The sequence below is a fragment of the Zophobas morio genome, unplaced genomic scaffold, assembly GCF_036711695.1.
Source record: "Zophobas morio isolate AGI-343-1 ecotype UQ-CSIRO unplaced genomic scaffold, CSIRO_AGI_Zmor_V1 ptg000030l, whole genome shotgun sequence".
In the NCBI taxonomy this organism is placed as follows: domain Eukaryota; kingdom Metazoa; phylum Arthropoda; class Insecta; order Coleoptera; family Tenebrionidae; genus Zophobas; species Zophobas morio.
In genome coordinates, this window is record NW_026972135.1 from 6107194 (window position 1) to 6128193 (window position 21000).

At 33.8% G+C, this 21000-nt stretch overlaps 1 protein-coding gene across 1 annotated transcript; it reads right to left on the bottom strand.

The window, feature by feature from the left end:
- Positions 1 to 3543: 3543 nt before the first annotated feature.
- Positions 3544 to 10058, bottom strand: LOC135138441 (geranylgeranyl pyrophosphate synthase-like). The gene is made up of 9 exons (XM_064068413.1): positions 10005 to 10058; positions 9709 to 9856; positions 4770 to 4846; positions 4555 to 4715; positions 4347 to 4494; positions 4168 to 4294; positions 3974 to 4119; positions 3823 to 3925; positions 3544 to 3773 (listed from the first exon to the last, which is right to left on the bottom strand). The coding sequence occupies exons 1-9, from the start codon at positions 10056 to 10058 to the stop codon at positions 3544 to 3546; spliced, it is 1194 nt and encodes a 397-aa protein (XP_063924483.1).
- Positions 10059 to 21000: the final 10942 nt, after the last annotated feature.

Consider the following 21000-nt stretch of genomic DNA (forward strand, 5'->3'; position numbering starts at 1 on the left):
GTTCTTAATTTGATCAATAATAAATTGACTGATTTATTAATTTTTTTGGTCACCTGTTTAAGCAAATCTAAAATATATGAATGCAATGATTAAAAATCTGTTCATATTTTGCATATTTGCGAAAGAATTTATTCGGCAAAATTTTGAGATGCCGTAATCAATTCTTTAGGATTGATAAACAGATACATTTTGATTAAAAAGTTATCATGCTTACAATAACTTCAAAACGTCAAGATTTCAAAATATTCAGTTTTGCAATTCTTGATTTAATCAATAAAATAAATTAACTTAGTCACTAATTTTTTTTCACACACCGCGTATAAGCAAATCTAAAGAAAATGTATGCAGTGATAAATCACAAATATACACTCATCGAACTTTGTGTTAGGGAACATATATGGAGCGCGTGTTCGGCGGTAGTCTGCGCGACTGCGCCAGCGATGACGTAGCCATGACGCAGACGAACGTCACACTAATGGCTGGTCGGTGTGTTATAATATAACTAACACTTTGCACAAAACACATTTAAGACAGCATTTTTTCGGAGAAATTTTGGGGTGGCGTGATAAATTTTTTAGGGTGGCTGAGCAAATATATTTAGAATAAAAACTTATCATGCTTATCATTAGAGAGCGGATTTATAAGCACAAAAAAATTAAGAATAAGCGCGTAAATAAGCAGAACACTTTCATTAAAAAAGTTTTATTTTAAGCAAAAAAGCATTAAAAACAATCATATTACAAATCAAAGAACACTTCTTAGAACTTTGGATAAAATATTATTACAATAATCCTAGACTTTATATTTTACACACGTATTTCAGTTTTCTTTAAAACAATTTATGATTGTAATATGTTCCAAGTTGTCCACTGTAAAATTTTTTCGCCGATCATTTAAAATGTGTTTAAAATTGGAGAATGTGCGTTCAACATCCACATTCGTTTTGGCGAAAATTTGAATTTTGCAACTAATGTTGAATCTAACTCCAAATTTTCCACCTTCTGGCCTTGTAAAACACGAGCAACGTCGGAAAGAACACCGAAACCTGCATTTTTATTTAACACTTCGTCAAGTTTTTGAGATTCTCTAGTACCAATATCACCCCTTACTGCGTTTGCTTGTTGTTTAAATTCTTTCACTAAGTTTATGGCATCTACCAGCAACATGTTGGGTTTTTCTAACTTTTCTATTACCTCAAATACGAATTGATAATTGCTTCTTAGAAAAGCTAGATCTTGTCGCAAATCTTTGTTTTCCAAAATATTTATGCAATCTTTAATCGATTGAGAAGAATCTTCGCTAAACTCCGTAACTACTTCCTCAAATTCTTTGATACATTTGTCATAATAAAATGTGGCCTGTAACCATGTTCCCCACCTCGTTATAATCGGATCTGGCGGCAGTGGTATGTTTGGAAATTTTTCCTTAAAATGTTGCACTCTTAGTGGGGCTTTAACAAAAGTCTTTTTACCATTTATCACTAATTTATTAACAGTAGGAAAATGCAAACGTCTTCCTTCAGCCGCTCTGTTTAAACTGTGGGCAATGCAAGTAGAGGGAATTAAATTGGGGTACAATATTTTTAGATTATTCCCTGCTTTCAACATATAGCGAGCTGCATCCGAGATCATCAATAAAATTTTATTTGGCAAAAATAGTGACGTAAGACTGTCATTTACAAATCTGGTAATCGTATTGCCATTTGTTTTATCTAACATTTTCAAACTTACTACATACCCTCGACTAGGGAAATTTTTATTTAAGATTCCAACAATTAAACTTGGCACGTATTTTCCACAACTATCGGTTGTTTCATCGACAGCGAACCATAAATAATTATCTCCAATGCGATGTTTAATTTCGTTGTAAACTTGCTGAAACACTGGGCCTACATAATTTTTTCGGAGAGTACTTTCAACCGGAATATGTCGATTGCAGTGTTTTTCAAGGAATTCTTGAAGAGGGCATTTCTCCAATTTTTTTAAAGGTATATTGGACTGGATCATCATTTTAGATAAATCGAAATTAAACTGAAACTGCTCATCTTTTGTGGAAGTAGATGCAACAGATTCATGTATGGTCTGCTGTTTAATTTTAGAAACTTCAAACATTTTCTTCCTTTCTACATGAAGAGTCGTTCTGACATGTTGCGTCACGTTATATTTTTTATCACTTTGAATCTAAAACAACGTACATATACAGGATTAACAAAGGAAAATAGATAAAAAAAAATTAGTGGGCTTACGATTTTCACACAAGCTCTGCAGAATATTTTGTTGTTTTCTAATTTTAATTCTGGAAAATCCCTTATCCACTCATCCGGCGTCGATTTTACTTTCGGCATTCTTTTAAAATATTAGTAATATTACCAAAAAGAACTCAACATGTAACAAGGGAGAACCACGTAAACACTGTACTACGACAGATGCGATAGACTGTGAAATAAACGGTTCATTTACTTAAAAGTTTCCATTAGAAAAATTTTAAGGTAGGTAGTTGGGTACAATAATCCTTTTTTCTAGAAAATCTTCAACGGTCTTGCCGCAAAATGCCGAAAAAGAAAATCTAGTTAAAAGCTTTAATTCATTATCAACGGAAGTAAGGATTTAAAGTCATAAAATCTATGGAGTATTTTTCCAATCCTATAATAAAATTTTATTACCCAAACGACCGGAACCTATTCACAGAAAGGGTCTTGAGTAAGTGTACTTCAATGGTCAAGTCCTGGTAAAATGCATACGATACGATACGGGTAACTAACAAGTATTTGTCATCCCGACAAGGCCGGCATTTGAACAAAATATGCATTAAAACTCATATTCGTCGAAAAAAGCATTAAATAAGCATATAAGTTTTAATATGCATAAAATTGAAAAAAAAGCAAACAAGCATAAAAAAAATGTGTCAAATGACTCCAAATTGTATCATAGTTACAGATATAAAAAAGTTTTGAAGTTCTTACATTTTTCACAAACCTAGAAATCCGCTCTCTACTTATCATAACTGTATACCATCTCCAAGATTTCAAAGCATTCGGTTTTGAAGATTCCAAATTAAATGTCAAAATGTGTTTCCTAATTTTGATTTTTTTTTCCAAAAATCTGAACGTTTCGGGTAAAATCTCAATTCGGAGTCATAAACTACACATGTAAGACTATGTTATTTGATACAATTTCAATTTAAAATCCATTCACTATGTACAATATTGAAGTGACGTCATCACATTAGTGGTGGGGATGATTAGATAAATTTTGGTTAGCGTTTTACCATTTACATGATATACCTAATATAAATACAAAATTTGACAACAGTCGGACCAGTACTTTCGGAGATTATCTGTATAATAAAAATCCGGGACGGCAGCCAGACGGATATACAGACGGACAGACGGACAGACAGACAGAAACGGGAGACCTATTTTTTCGTCCTCTAGGGGTCATGATAGGTCGAGAAATTGCAAAAGTGGAGAGTCGGGAAGTAAAAATTAAAACATTCTCGTTATACAGGCAATTTTATTTTAATAAACCATCGCCGAACGTTATTTTAGTCACAACCGTCGTAATAAATTTCCGTTTCTAAATTGTCGAATACATCTTGAAGAAGTCTTTCCAAACACGAATTTTTTCTGAGATTCATTTTGTCTACGTCAGCCAAAATTCCATTTTTCAACTCTTCCATCACCTTTCGTGTATACTCGAAGCTTCCAAAACCCTCCATTATGTCAACGAAAAGTTTCTTACTTTCCATATCCAGTGGTCTCTTTTTTAACATATCTAAAAGACAAAATTAAGAGAATAAAACGTGACGTTGTGTCCATGATACCCAGAAGACGATGATCGTTTGGATAACTTTGAATGGCATGAATTATAGGAAAGCTGAATTTTCCTTCATCAAGATCATCACAAAAGACACGAACTGCTGCGTACTAACAAACTGGTCAAAACCCATTAACATCTCTAATTTGTTTCGTTACCTTAGGGTTGTGCAAATTAATATAGTCGCCATATATCTGCACAAATTGGCCTATTTTGTCATAAAGGTCTGTACCAAACTCGATTTCCTCGTTCTTAGCACATAATTTTAAGCACCGGACTCCCCATATGATGGCATCGGTATTTTCTACAACAAGAGCCAAACACCTGCAGAGTAGAAAATAAGTTAACTCACTGGCACGAACTAGAACAGCGTAATCGTCAAAAGTAGGACACTGATGAATGTCTCTATGACGGATTTCTAGTCCTTGTCCAGTGAAGAATCTGATACCCAACATAATAAAATCATCAAGAACGGTGTCCTAAATAAGAAAAATTGCAGTTATTCCTTAAAAGGAATATTAATAAAATTACCTCCCTATTTTCTGCATAGCTGAACAATTTTTGCATTAACCGAAATGTGTTATACACCGCAGCATGGACGGTTACAGGAATTCCATAAACCAGATGTGCAGCTGGAAATCCTCGGCGAAGTGTCGTCCCATCCTCGATATCATCTAGTCTGCAAGGAGTAGGTACAACAGAAAAGTGTAAACTAATCTTTAAACACCACTAAACTTACACAAGAAAGATATCTTGTATTCGATTTCCAACATCGACACAGATTTTCAGTGCGTCTGGTGGACACTTAACCCAAGTATTAAAAGAAATAATAATTTGTTTAAAAATGTTGCGATCTTCTGGTCCCGCTAGTACGATATGTTCGATAGGTCGAGCTAATATCTGCAATCAAAAATTGGTTAAAAAAAGTTTATTTTAGTTTGGTGGTTACATTACCTTTTCGTCCTGTGGCTGCATATTGATTGTATTAATTGTTGTCATCTTCAACGACTGTTCGTGTTCTTTTGAGGTGGCTGTGTAATAGGTAGTAAATTGATTTTCACAAAATTGCATTTATATCAACCTCTGGAGTGACTCAGCTAGAATGTTTTGACGCAAACAGGGTGTTTTTTTATTAATTTATTATAAATGTATACTTCTGCTTGATTGTAACCTTATACTTGTACAATGGTCTAATTATTGTCTACACTGGTTATACAGTCATTAATTAAACGTTAACGAGTTGAACTTAGATCTTTATAACTGTTTACAAAAAAAACTATATACGTTATGTTTACCAAATTTAAAATTGGGAATAATGTAGCTGTTCTTCCACATTTTAGGGAAAATACCATCCCTCAAAGGTGTTGCAAAAGTTTTTTATAAGAATACTTGAGACACCGTCAGGACCTGGGATACACGAAGATTTCAATTTAGAAATTTCATCGAAAATATCAGACAAACTAATATTTAGACCTGTCATTTACATTTCGATGAGCCCTAAAAATATTATAGTTGTTTAAATTTAAATCAGAACTAACAATGTTATCACTAAGCCAAGTTTAAAAAATAAAAGTGACGTCATAAACACAAGAGTTTACCGTCACCAGCGTTTTGACAATAAAAACTAATTACTTTTTGGGATGAATAACCCGAGAAATATTTTTTCCGCAATAAATCATCGCCCGAGAACTTGTTTGATCCACAGACCGGAGCGCGCTCAGACCAATGTCGACTCTAAGCCTTTAGAATTTCTGCGGGAAAGTGCAGTTATTTTTGTGTTTTAGAAGCATTCTGTTCTATTTTGTATTGATTTTTAAATATTTTTAGTCACAATTTTGGTAGTTATTTATTTTCCATGCATTGTATAATATTAATATTGCGGAAACTTCTAGCAATAACGCGACAATAAACCTCTCACTGATCGAAAAACTGAATTATCCCAGAATCAAAAATTTTAAAAACCGAAAAATTAAAAAAAAAACAGAAATTGAAAAGTTCCCAAAACTGGTAATGTTGAAAAATCTGGAAATCTAAAAATCGAAAAAGCTAAAAATTTAAAAAATCGGAAAACCTAGATAGCAAAATTTAAAACCTGAAAAATAGAAATATTAAAGAACGGGAAAATCGAGAAATCGAAAAATCTAAAATTTAAAACATGGAAAAATTCAAATATAGAAAAATTGTAAAAGCGAGAAATCCAAACATGAAAAACCCAAAAACATAAAAATTGGAAAATTTAAAATTCGAGAAATTGAACAATCGGATAATTGAACAAACGAAAAGTTAAAAAAATTGGAAAATCGAAAATTGTTAAGTGAAATATAAAAGAACTGAAAACTAGAGAAATTGAGAAACTTAAAATTTTAAATATGGAAAAGTTAAAATATCAATTGTTGAAAAATTGAGACATCAGTGAGTTCCTAGTAAGAAATTTCATTCTAAATAAAATTAAAACTGCAGAAAATATTACTAGAAAGAACCTGTGAAGGTTGGAAATATTCACTTCTGAGAGGTGATATCAAAGACAACTCTATCTAGAAAGAAATGCAACACAATTAGTTATTTATTATACTACGCATCTAATACATAATACAAAGTTATAAATCTGCATCCACTTTTTTTACTTTTCGGCTTTTCAATTTTTGTATTATTCGATTTTTCAATTTTCCAATTTTATTAATTTTCGAGTTTCGATTTCTCTATTTGTCGATTTTTCAGTTTTTCGATTTATAAATTTTAGTCATTTCAAATTTTATTTTTTTTGATTTTTAAGTGTTTAGATTTCTCCATTTTTCAATTTTACGATATTTTAATTTTTCAATGTTTTAAATTTTAGATTTTTTGATTTTTCAGTTCTTCAATATTTTTTAATTTTTCAAATTTGAAGTTTTAGAATTTCCAGATTTCCAATTTCTCAAGTTCCCAAAATTTCGATCTTTGAGTTTTTCTGTTCTTCAATTGTTCGATTTTTCAGGTTTTTGATTTTTCAAATTTTCGATTTTTTAAATTTGTGATTTTTCGACTTTGCTTTTTGACTTTTTGATTTCTCTATTTTTCAATTCTTTAACTTCCTAATTTGTGTTTGAGTGACGAATAATAATAATTAGAGCACAACTTCGTGTACCCCTGTACCTAATTTTAAGTGCTATGTATGTACAATTGGTTCTCAAGATATTTAACCGTATCCATATATTCTAGAGGACTTGTATAAAGGTTATCAGAAAACAAACATTTTTTATATTTTTTCAAAGAAGCGGAATTCGTTAGACTGTACTTCAAGGGCGAGGGAAATCGAAGTAACCTTGGACCAATTTTTTAGAAATCTAAAACTTTGTCGAGGGCTCCAAATATCTTTTTTAAGAATGTGAAACCTTGTCGGGGGCCCCAAATATCTTTTTTTTAAGAATGTGAAACTGTTTCGGGGATTCCAACTTTCCTTTTTAAAGTTGGAGATCAGGTGCTAAAAAATTCTAGACGAATAAAAAACTGCCCCACCCACCCACCCACCCATTTCTTAATGTGTCGTCTACAACAAAATAAATTTCCTTTACATGAAATTTTCACAAACAAAAGCTCATTATTTACAAAAAAATTAAATAATTATGCAATCTGCGATTTGTTGTATATTCAAATTTTTCAGCTATATTATATATTTATATTTATATTTTCTTAAATGTTGAGATCTTGAAGTTGCCGGAGCTAAAAAATAAGATTTCTGGTTTCTCTAAACAAAATAAGTGTGAAAAGATGTGTCATAAATACGTATAATTTTTAATTTAATTTTTCCAATATTCTCAAAATTTTATAGATCTTGCAAACTGTTTGTTGTTGTGGACCTCAAATGGCACACTGTATTTAGTTAAAAATTGTTGACAGTAAAAAATCAAAACCTGGTTTGAAATTTCATAATTATTGAACATCTCAAAATTCGCCAAAATTTTCAGTTGGAGATTAAGTCCTAAAAAAATTCTACACCATCTCTATCTTCGTCCGTAATTTGGCGTAAGCAAATTACGTCCAGATCATACACATCTGTAAAGCTTAACTTCCACAAAATGTTTCATTATATTAAAAATAAAAATACCTGCTAAGATAAAACTGATTTTGGCAAATAACATACCCTCTAAGAAAAGAGAAGGTGGGTGGGCGGGGCTAGTACCTGGTAAGATAAGACAGATTTTGGCAAATAAGGCACCCTCTAAAAAAAATGGTGGGTGGGTGAGTCTAGTACCTGTTACGACCGATTTTGGCAAAAGATATGCTGTACAAAAAAAAAATCTAAATAAGTATTCTCTGCACTGGTTATAATAATCGTTAGTTAAATGGTAATGATTAATGAATTACAGAACTTAGCTCTATCAATCACTTGCAACAAAAACTACGCAGTTTCAGATTGTAGTATCTCCATTAATAACGAACTTATTTTAATGAAATTTGAAAAGTAGTCCGATCTCGACTTCCACTATATAATGCAAGGGTATTTTTTTTTAACATTCTATTAGGTATCATACTAGCAGCTGCTACGACACAAGCTTCTTTTTACTAGATCTCACTGATAACGTCATTACAAAATTTTGTAATAGAAAAATTCACATGAAACATGCGAAAAGTTGAAAAAGTTTGATTGTACTTCAGAGACGGCAAAAACTCTGTCCAGATAGCGCTCAAACAGTTTTTCCATAAGGGATTAGTTGATTAGAAGTATAACAGATGAATCTGCATCGTGTTCACATCGTGTTGCCGGTTTTTCCCTATTTCTCTGGTTTCGTGCGCGAAAATTTTACGAAAAGCGTCTTGTTCTGTGGGTGTGGTGACATAGGTCCATTCTAGCTGCATTTTGTCCGTCCATTGGGTGAGTTTTTTTTTTTTTATTTAATTTCTCCACTTGCTTTCTGTAAATTATCGTCGTATTTTTTGGGGAAGATAAGACCACCGGCCGACCTTGTTTTTAGGCGCTTCGCTGTCCCTCAATCGAGGAAAGTTTTTCAGAGTTTTGCGATAACGTATTTATTTGTCTTTAAAGTATTGAAATAATTTGAAAAATTTATAGTGCGGCAAAAAACTTGGCTTTCTTAAGAAATGCTCAAGTTCACATTATTTAAATTGTTCTGCTTATCATTATTGTCATCCAGGCCTAATATGGAAATGCACAGAATGCGAAAATATCTAAGTGTTTAAACTTAGATCCCAAGCTGCTGAACGCTTTTTGAGCTTTATAAATATGTTGTGTTTGTTTTGAAAACGAGACTAAAAAATCACCTTGTTATATTCTCAGTTTAATCGTTACCAACGAGAACAATCCTTTATTGAGGACAAGCAGTAATTGTTTTAGCTGCTTATTTTGTTCCATTTTTTCCATTGTAAAATTCTGTCTTCTTCAATCAGCGCCATCTGTTGAACAAGTTCCACATTACATACACTTTTCTTAAAACGCACTGTATGCTCAGTCAACATGTACTTAATTAAAGTTTTTTGATTTAAGTAAGTAAATAGGTAAAGGTTATAGGTAACATTTATTTTGGAAAATATCTTAATCAGAAACTATTCTTCTCTAAATATTACTAAGTACTATGTCCAAAGCAAAAATTTTAATAATTATTCACTACTATCAGTATTATCAATATTATCAATAATAATTGATGGGCCGGATTCGGCTACCACTTCCCCGATTGTCCAGTTCTGACTTTCTAACTAACCTAAATATGTCTCACTCTGCAATGTCAAGGAATCTGTACAGTCAGAAACAACATTGTGTACTTCTTGTTTTTTCTTCGGGTTATCTCTAGCGACAATTTCGCGTTCTGATCCTGAGGTACATTGGACTTTGGTGCCTTATCTCCTTTTTTAGATGAAAATATTTCTGCAGACGAACAGTTAGATTGACTTGAGTTACCTGTGTCTTCAGTGTTTGAGTTGGATACTGTTACATTGGGAATTTTCTTATTTTCTGCATCTATGGGGTCTTCGGCTAACTCAATTATTGCTAATGTGGCAACCTGATTTTGAGGAATTTCTCTGAACGCTCTTCTAGCACTTTGAATCTGTGTCAAGTTGGATTGACTCGAGATGTCTTAATCTTCAATGCATGACGTAGAAACTTGTTCATCCTCTATAAACATCTGAGGGTTCTTCGATTAAATCAACTGTTCCGAGAAGGTTATAGATATTGTTTGTTTCGATTGTCGTTACATGGACTTTCATCATCTTTATTGTTGATAACGTAAACTTTATTAACGGCGTCATTTTTCAGTGAAACTATTCTGAATTTTTGGTTCATTGTACAAGAATGAAAGGTCTGATCCTCTTGGGGGATTAGTGCATCCATAAGTTAAAGGGTTTGTGGTAAATTAGCGAAAATTGTCAGGTTTATTATCTGCAGTGACCTAGTAGTATATTTTTAATCACTTGTTTTTACATTCTGCATAGTAGATAGGCGCTGATTTGTGTTTTTCACTGCCTCCCTTGTGGAGGCGGTGTTTTCTTTATTTTTCTAGTTGTTGCTTTATATTTGGCTATTTGCAAATTATCACCTAATGGCGGTCAAGTGTCATAAATGTTTGCGTACAATTGGACGTACGGATAATTACATCTCCTGCAAAGATTGTTCCCATAATTATCACGTTTCATGCGCTGGTGTATCAGATACTGCATTTGATAATATGCAGGATGCAGGACTCCTTACTAGCTTTTGTTGTACATCTTGTAAATCGAAACCTGGTGTGATCTCTGGAGTTTGCATTAAATCTGGTAATACAGTTTCTTTGGATAGGCAAGGTTGGTACCTCTCCACTGACCAGTTTAGAGAATTAGTGGCAGGCATTGTTAAAAGTGAATTGCAGCCTTTCGTGGATAAAATTGATATTTTACAAACAGAAATTCGTAATCTATGCTTGGAGAATTCTCAACTACGCAATGAAGTCGTAAAATTAACCAAAGATTCACATTCTCGTCCAGTTACTGAAAATAATTTAACACCTATTGATGTGACCACTAAAACGTCTTATGCTGAGGCTATCGCTAAAAATTCTCAGCAAACTGTTATTATCAAACCAAAGGATAAGACTCAAACAGTTAACAAAACTAAGTCTGATATTATGACTAGCGTGGACCCTGTTGAATCTTCGGTTAACATTGGTAAAGTGAAGAACCTTAAAGATGGTTGTGTGCTACTAGGTTGTGATGATGTTAAGCGATTTACACAATTAGCGAAAAATAAACTTTCTTCTGCCTATGATATTCGCGAAATTAAAACGCTGCGTCCTCGAATTAGAATAGCTGGTTTATCTGATGATGTCGATAAAGACAGTGTTATAAATTATTTGACTAAACAGAATGAATTTATCTTTGATAACAGTAACGAATACAAGTTATTAAAATACTCTCCTGTAAAAAATAAGTCTGATCGCTTCCAAGCAGTTATCGAAGTAGATATTCCCACTTATAAAAAAGCGGTTAGCATTGGTCATTGCTTAATTGGTTTAAATAGCTGTTCAATTTTTTGTGGTATCGATATTTCCCGCTGTTTTAAGTGCAATGGTTTCAATCATTCGTCTAAATACTGCAAAAATAATTTATGTTGTCCTCGTTGTACTGATAAGCATGAGTTAAGTGAGTGTAAAGCAGAGACTCTTTGCTGTATTAATTGTAAAAACATAAAAGGTACTGGTACTTCTGAGCTTATTAATACCGATCATGCTGCATGGGACCGCGATAGTTGTCATGCATATAACACGGCCATCAACAAAATAAAACAAGATCTTTTTCGACTATCGGCATAGCAATCAACTTCCATATTATCCGAGGATGTACCGTTCTTCTTCACAACAAATCAGGATGTAAGTTCTTCCTGGGAAAGCTTAGCTTCACACATTAACATCAACGCTTCCTTGACTTCTTCTACACGATCAGTATCTGTATATTCTTCTTCTCATACTCGCTCTCCTAATATTCTAGTTTACTATCAAAATGCTAGAGGTTTAAATTCCAAACTGGCAGACCTACGTAATTCAATGATTTGTTGTGATTTTGATTTTGTCTGCATTACGGAGACTTGGCTTAGCTCTTCGATTTTTGACTCTGAATTTTGTCCAGATCATTTCCAAGTTATTAGATCTGATAGGAACTTTGAAAAAATGAATGTTTCAAAAGGGGGAGGCGTCCTGTTAGCTGCTACTTGTGAATATACAGTATCTCAGATAGATTTACAGTCTCGAGGATTTGGATCGTTGCAATTCACGGATTTAATTTGTGTCAAATGTTCTGCAGCCAGTTTCACTATCTATATTTTCGTAATTTACACACAACCTAAAGCCAATGTCGAGGAATATGAATTGTTATTTCATTTAATCTCTGCCACAACTGAATTATATAATCAGCGAGTTCTCCTAATTGGGGATTTTAATATTTCTAATTATCAATACAGTTCATCTGGTTTTGTAACCGGTAATAGTCCTCTGTCATCTTTATATAACTTTTTGTATTTTTGTGATTACCGACAGTTTAACAATATCATCAATGCTAATGGGCGGTGTCTCGATTTAGTGATTTCAGGATTCCACTGTTTAGTTGAAAAGGCTTCTGATTCTCTGGTTAATGAGGATCTTCATCACCCATCCCTTTTGATCACTATAAAGCGGCAGAAACCAAGACAGAAATCCATAAATAATAATAGATCTGCTCATAAACAGTGGAATTTTCGAAGAGCTGATTATCCTGGTTTATATAAATATTTGACAGATTCCAATTGGGAGTTCCTTAATAACATTAATGATGTCAATCAGGCTTGCTCTCTTTTTTATGATCAGATTAACATGGCACTTGAATTGCATGTTCCGAAAACCCATCGCTTACGGAAATCATCTTTTCCTCCTTGGTTCACGGCTGCAATCATCAGCAATTTAAAACTTAAATGGAGGCTGCTTCGTAATTTCAGATTAAGGAAAAGTGTGGGAACATATAGTCGTTTTAAACGAGTTAGATCTGAACTTAAACGGGATATAAAAGCTGCTTTTGTCAACTACACATCTAATCTTGAAGCTAAAATCAAGTTTGAACCTCGCAGGTTTTGGTCTTACGTTAATAATTTAAATAGTTCTAATGCCATTCCTTCGCAGATCATGTACTCTGATAAGTTATTAACAAAACCTGTTGACATCGTTAATGCCTTTGCAGAACATTTTTCTAGCAACTATAATACTTGTAATATTGATAATATTGATAGTTTTCTTGACGGAGCTTCAAACACAAGTTTCAACTTAACATCTATTTCTGAATCCGAGGTCCTTTGTGCTCTTAAGCAAATAAAAGCGAATAATACATCGGGTCATGACAATATTCCTGCTTTCTTATTGTCAGATTGTGCAGCTGTGTTGGCTTATCCTCTTTCCATATTATTTAATCTAATCTTAAAGACGTGCACTTTCCCTGATGTATGGAAATTGTCCATAATTTCTCCCGTATTTAAATGTGGCGAACGAACTGCTGTGGAAAATTACAGACCTATATCTTTGATATGTAACTTCTCCAAGATCTTTGAAACGGTGTTGCATAAATCTTTCTTTTTCAATATTCGCAGTTTAATTAGTGATTCTCAGCATGGATTTGTCATTGGCCGGTCTACTGTTACAAATTTGTGTGCTTTTACGCAGTTTGCAGCTGACCAACTTGATGCAAAACTTCAGGTTGATGTAGTTTACACCGATTATTCTAAAGCTTTTGACAAACTTAATCATAATATCCTGTTAGCAAAATTGTGTAACTTTGGCTTTTCTGATTCTCTCATTAAGCTAATTGGTTCTTATTTGTGTAGTAGATTACAGCGTGTCAAATATCAAGGTCATGAGTCGATAATTACTGTTGTACCCTCTGGTGTGCCTCAAGGCTCAGTATTGGGACCTCTGTTGTTTGTCATATACATCAATGATATCGTTAAGAACATTAAGTCAAATGTTTTAATTTATGCTGATGACTTAAAAATTTACAGACAAATTACATCAGTTGAAGATTGTATTATTTTGCAGAATGATCTTGATATTTTTCTAAGCTATAGTTCTTCCCATTTCCTTCCTGTAAATTACAGTAAATGCAAAATCTTGTCCATCACTAATAAAAGCATGCAAATAATGTTTACCTAATTATAGCTTAAGCAATTCACTTATAACCAGAGTGGAGACACATTATGATTTAGGAGTCTTCTTTAATTCCAAATTGACATTTGAGAATCATATTAGCAACATGTGTTCAAAAGCCCTAAAGTCACTAGGCTTTATTATTAGATGCAGCAGGAATTTTAAGGACATTGGTTGCATGCGAGTTTTATATTTTGCTTATGTTCGATCGAAGCTGGAGTATGCTAGTATAGTATGGTCACAGTTTACACAATGTCATATCCAGGCAGTGGAAAAGTTCAGCGTCGTTTTCTAAAATACTTGGCATATAGGGAGGATGGTGTTTACCCAGCCAGAGGATCTCCTCATTCGGCACTTCTTTCAAGATTTGAGTTGGAGGATCTGAATACAAGACGAATAAAGGCTTTGTTAATCTTTCTTAAAAAGTTAATAAATTTTGATATTGACTGTTCTGATCTTCTCAGCAAATTATCGTTCTTCGTTCCTAGATCGTCTGCTCGTTCTCACCCCTGTTTTTATCTGCGAACACCTCGTCTTAATATAGAAAAATACTCTCCTATTTATGAGATGTGTAATCAATATAACCTACTTCAGAATTCCTTTGATATATTTAGATAAAAATAATAATATTTCTCCTCTTTCTGGCTCTCCCATTTCTCTTTCTACCTGTCCCTTTGTTTTTTGCATACAATAGATAAATTTAATATTATACCTGCGTTTGAATTGCTTAACTATTCTTATCTGAGTAAAGCAGTAATTAATTAGCTGTTGATTATGTTTGCAATTTTATTGTTGGTCTGTAATTGGGTTCACACCTGTTGGCCAACATAACCAATAATAATAATCTTAATAATAATAATAATAACAATTAAAAAATGAACTTTCTAAAACCATTAATCCACTTCCTGAAGATATCAACAACACAGTACCAAATACATTACTGACTGACACATCTGTCACCAATTTGTCAAAAACAACATCTCAAAATAAGATCCCAATTATACCACAAAATAGTAATAGTAGTATATTAAATACACCAGAGACACGAACTGACAGATTTACTAAAGATTTATTAAACAAAACACCTCAAAATAAGATCACAACCGTAACACAAATTACCAACACATTAACTGACAAATCACTTAACAATTCATCAAGAACAATCCAAAACCAAATTAACATCACAGATAATCTACAAAACACGTACTACAACACAGAAGACACATTAATCAAAACTGTAAACAAAAATTTTAAATTTCACATTAATTTCCAAAATGAAATTGAAGACCAATTTAAATTAACTTTCGAAACATGTTCTAAATTAAAACCAAATGATAGACAATCACTTCCCCGCCAGTGTTATTCTAAAAAGTTTCTGGCAATTGTAGAAATAATGAACTCCTTCATTTTACCAAAATATCTCACAAACTCGATCTCTTTTGAAAAACTTCATACAATTATCTACTGTGCAGCTTTAACTTGTATTCAAATTAACACATGTAAAGATAACATAATAAATACAAACAACAATCGCATACCCTCCACCCCTCATTGGGAAACACGGTTAAATTATAAAATTAATAACATTAGAAAACAACTGGGTCAAATAACACAGTACCTTAGAGGAGTTAAAACACCACACATCATGACATGTATGCATTCGATACTGACCAACAATAATTTTCATCAAACTGATTACGATGAGTACAACACAACACTATCCGAAATTAAAGATACACTATTACAAAAGCTTTCCTTATATAGCAAAAGACTTAAAAGATACAAACAATCACATCTCAGAAAAATTCATAACACTAAATTTTTAAACAACGAAAAACTATTCTATCAACATTTAACTAATTCAAGCAAAACTCAATTATCCGGTGAACTACCAAGTTCACAAGATGTAACAACATTTTGGTCAAAACTTTGGTCTCAAGAATTTGAATTTAACCAATCTGCCAAATGGATTCCTCATATATATAATAAACTATCCACAGTTACACCAATGAATGATCATCAGATAACACTTGCCGAATTAATAAATACCATCAATAAGACACACAACTGGAAATCACCAGGACCAGACAAAATCCATAATTTTTGGATAAAAAAATTAAATTGTGTACATATTCATTTACTACATCACTTAAATCAGTTCCTTCTTGACCCATCCTCTTTTCCAACATTCTTATGTCATGGTGTAACATACTTAAAACCTAAAGATAACGACACAAAAAATCCATCAAAATACAGACCTATCACATGTTTACCGACAATCTATAAAATATTAACCTCATGCATTACACAAAAAATATATCAACACTGTTTTAACTCTGACATCATTAATGAAGAACAGAAAGGATGTATTAAAGGATCCTTTGGCTGCAAAGAGCAATTAATCATAGATTCCATCATCTGTGAACAAGCTAGAAAAGAAAACCGAAACATATATACTGCTTTTATTGATTATAAGAAAGCTTACGATTCTGTCCCTCATTCCTGGCTATGCAAAATTCTGGAATTATACAAGATTGATACTAAAATCTGCACTTTTCTCAAATGTTCCATGGAATTTTGGAAGACCACCCTCCAAATAACCTTAAATGAACAAACAATTCAGTCAGATCCAATAATGATCCGAAGAGGAATTTTTCAAGGCGATTCTTTTAGCCCGCTATGGTTCTGCTTAGCAATAAATCCCCTCTCCGATATCCTGAACAGCTGCAATTATGGGTTCAATATAAGAATTAACAAACAAAGAGAAAACAGAATAAGTCACTTGCTGTATATGGATGACATAAAAATATATGCAAGTACACAAAATCAGTTAACAAACCTATTAAATCTGACTGAACAATTTTCCGGTGATATTGGTATGTCCTTTGGTATTGAGAAATGTAAGACCCAAGCAATCAGAAAAGGCGTGTTTCACCAAGTACCACATATAACACAGAATAAGGAAACAATTGAAGCCCAAGAACGAAACGATACATACAAATATCTGGGTTTCTGTCAATCCTCCCACATCAATCATACCAAAACGAAAACACAGTTGAAAGATCAATACGTAGCGAGATTAAAATTAATATCGAAGACACAGTTAAATGGAAAAAATTTAATGAAAGCAGTAAATACATTCTGCGTTCCACTGCTAACATATTCTTTTGGAGTCATTAAATGGTCCAAAACTGATCTTGAAAATTTAAACATCGCAACAAGGAAAATCTTCACACAGTATAGAAGGCATCACCCAAAATCGTCGATTGAAAGATTCTCATTACCAAGACAGAATGGAGGAAGGGGTTTCCAGAACTTAGAAAACTTATATCAGAGACAAATCTCAGATTTGAAGAAGTATTTCTTGAAACGAGCGGAAAGAAATGAAATGTTTCGCACCATCACAAGAGCAGATTTGAAATACACACCCTTAAATCTGTCGAACACCGAAGAAATCCACACCCCCCACACAATAGATAAAATAATAAGTGTGCTAAAACAAAAACAACTACATGGAAAATTCTACAAAGACTTAGAAGAAAATCATGTCAATAAGAAGATGTCATTGATTTGGTTAAAAAAATCAAGTTTGTATGCCGAAACAGAAGGATTTGTGTTTGCTATTCAAGACCAAGTAATCAATACCAAGAATTATAGAAAATACATCATCAAAGATCCGAACATAAAAAACGACTGCTGTCGCCTATGCAAAGCAAAACCTGAAACGATCCAGCACATAATCTCTTCTTGCAGCATCCTAGCACAAACTGATTACAAAGCTAGACACGAGAACGCAGCCAAAATCATTCACAAAGAATTAGCAACACTTATGAACTTAATCGAAGATACGACACCCTATTACACTTACATTCCGTCTCCATTCCTTGAAAATAACAAATACAAATTATACTGGGATCGCACAATACTTACAGACTTAAACATTACAGCTAACAGACCAGACATCATACTTATCAAAAAACACACGAACGAAGCCATTCTCATTGACATTGCTATTCCTAACACAAACAACATTATTCAAACATACGACACCAAGATTTCAAAATATCTACAATTATCGATAGAAATGAAATCCATGTTGAATCTTAAAAAAAATTTCAATTCTACCCCTAGTTATCTCTAATGTAGGTGTAGTTCCAAATAGCTTAGTTGAGAATTTAAAGTCTTTGCATTTGAATGATTCAATAATTGTCAAAATTCAAAAAGCTGTTTTGTTAGGAACATGTCATATTGTTCGTAAGTTTCTTGAACAGTCTGATCATGTCAGTCAGATTAGATTAGCACCAGTAGGTCAGAGTAGTGTAGGTCACTTTTCATGTGATGCGCGGATAAATGGTCGGTAGTTACGCTGGACTTTTGGGGATGGGGTGAGATTAGAGAATAATAGCAGACTAATTTGTATGCTGTAATTCTAGAATCTCGAAAGTTGTTCTGTTAATCTAATCAATGCATATCATTACTTGGTCTTAGTACCCGTAATGATAGAAGTCTTGCCTGAATGCCGGTCATTTCCGGGTCAGTGGTGGGTCTTAATAATAATAATAAGGAGATTTACTAGCTTTTTTTGGCTTCTTTTCCTTCCAGTTTTCACAATCATATATTTCAATTTCTTCCTTTTTCTAAACAGACTTCGAATCATTACACGAAAAAGACGGACTTTGTTCGTTAGGATGTGGCACTTGCTGCCCAAGTTTTCTTTTTTTATTTTCCGTAAACATGGAAACAATGTATAATCTAATTTTTATTTTCCAATTTCTTAAATTTTATCGTATAAAATCTGTTTTTTGTGTAAAGTACGTGCATATTTTACCTTTTAATCGTGTAAACTATTTATTATCAACAGATCAAGACTTTGAGTTAATTCAGTAGCTGGATTTTTTCGAAAGCATTGTGTTGAAAAGTTCCTTAATTTGCCAGAAACGTACAATATCTTCTGATTTTTTTTCTGTAGGTAAGCTTCTCCGGTGGGAATCGAACCGTACGTTTACCGCTTGCCGGGCGGGTGCCCTCACTACTAGACTACGGAGGAGCTTATCTTTCCTCGCTTACTACTACGTATTATTGTCCCGCCACACTTCCATTTTAGATTTGATATCATTCTTTTTAAAAACTGCTTAATTGACTCGAGACGTCTTTATCTTCAATGCCTGATGTAGAAATTTCTTCACCTTTTACATCACTGAGAGTTCTTCGGTTAAATCAACTATCCCGAGTATGTCATCTTGTTTGTTTTGGTTGTCGTTGCATGAACTTTCTTCGTTTTTATTTTCATCTTCATCGTTTATAACTTAAACGTTATTAATGGAGTCATAAGAAGATTTACTAGCTCCTTTTGGCTTCTTTACCTTGCAGTCTTCGCAATCATAAATTTCAATTTCTTCATTTTTCTCCACAGACTTCGAATCATTACACGAAAAATGCGGGTTTTGTTCGTTATGATGTGTCACTTGTTGTTCAAGTTTTCCTGTATTTGCAACCATAACAGATTGTACTCTTTCAGGTTTTTCATGGCTTAGACTTGTCATTTCGGTTTTAGCTTCTAATATTTAGGCAGAGTGACACTACCACAGTCACTGCTTTTTCTAGAAAAATACAAATAAAACAAATAAAACATTTATACAGAACTTACAGGTCATTTGGTGGGTTGTCGTTTTGTACGTTTTGGTTATCACAGAAATTGTTTTTGAATTTATTACTATTTAATGTTTCTGTTGGTAACACTGGCGTGTTGGTTGTCGAAACATTATTTTCTCTTGCAACTGGTGGTTCGTCCTTGACTTCTCTCTTTGGTGATAAGTCAACGATCATCTTCATCCTGCAATTGTGGTAAATTTCATGGGAGTTTCCACAGATCCGTCAGTGGTTTCAGCCACACAAATGTCAAAATAATCCGGGCCGGAATGGGACTATTTGGCGCGGCCGACTTGGCGCGACCAACTTGGCGCGGCCGACTTGGCGCGAGCTATTTTGGCGCAAAGCCAACTTGGCGCAGGGACACTTTGGCGCAAGCCATCTTGGCGCGAGCCATCTTGGCGCGAGTACGTCGGTATATAATATAAAAAATATTTATTGTTCGTACTTTGGTTGGCACCCTGTTATTTATGCTGAGTGTAGGCAACCAAATACACATTTTCATTCGCACAAATTCCAATAACTAAATGATCCACAGAGCAAGAAGTTCCACGTTTAGGAGTATGTTTATAATGGGGTGCAGGGCGCGAAGCGCCCGTGTGTCCATTAAAAAGTCGACATTACCCCTCCCGCGTTGGAGACTATAAAAATTAAGTTATGCTAACAACGGGTGCAATTTTTGTATATTTATATCTATTTTTCTTGATGCAAGTTCATTCGCGCCAAGATGGCTCGCGCCAAGATGGCTTGCGCCAAAGTGTCCCTGCGCCAAAGTGTCCTTGCGCCAAAATGTCTCGCGCCAAGTCGGCCGCGCCAAGTTGGCCGCGCCAAGTCGGCCGCGCCGAATTGTCCTAGACCGATCCGGGCAGTATCTGTTTCTTCCGAAGCGACCTTCGTTACAATGGAAAGTTCGGTTATCGTTAGTGTTGCGGGTTGCTCACAAAACTTCACGCTTATTAGTGTTTCCGAGGTGGACTCCACTTTAAAAATTGTTCATAGCGAATGACATTTTCAAACTTACTAAAAAGTTAGTAACTTAAATAATTTTCTTCCTTTATTTTCCATAAACATGCAATAATGTATAATCCAGTGGCGGCTCCTCAGAGGAGGCAGGGGAGGCTGAGCCTCCTCTGTTTTTTGGAGCTGAGCTTCCTCTAATTTTTTCGATGAAAGAATTTGTATTTTTATAGACATTTGTTACTATTCAGAATATTTTGTTTGATTTAATTTACTTTCATCATATATCAGGTTAAAATATCGAAAAAAATTATATTTGCGCCCTTAAATCATAATTCACACCACTCCGCGTTTGGCTTCAGCCGTAGAAGCTAGCCTCCGCCGAGAATGCATCTTACTATTGAGACCGCAACCTTGACGCATAGTCATTCAGCACTGCATTGGCTAAAATG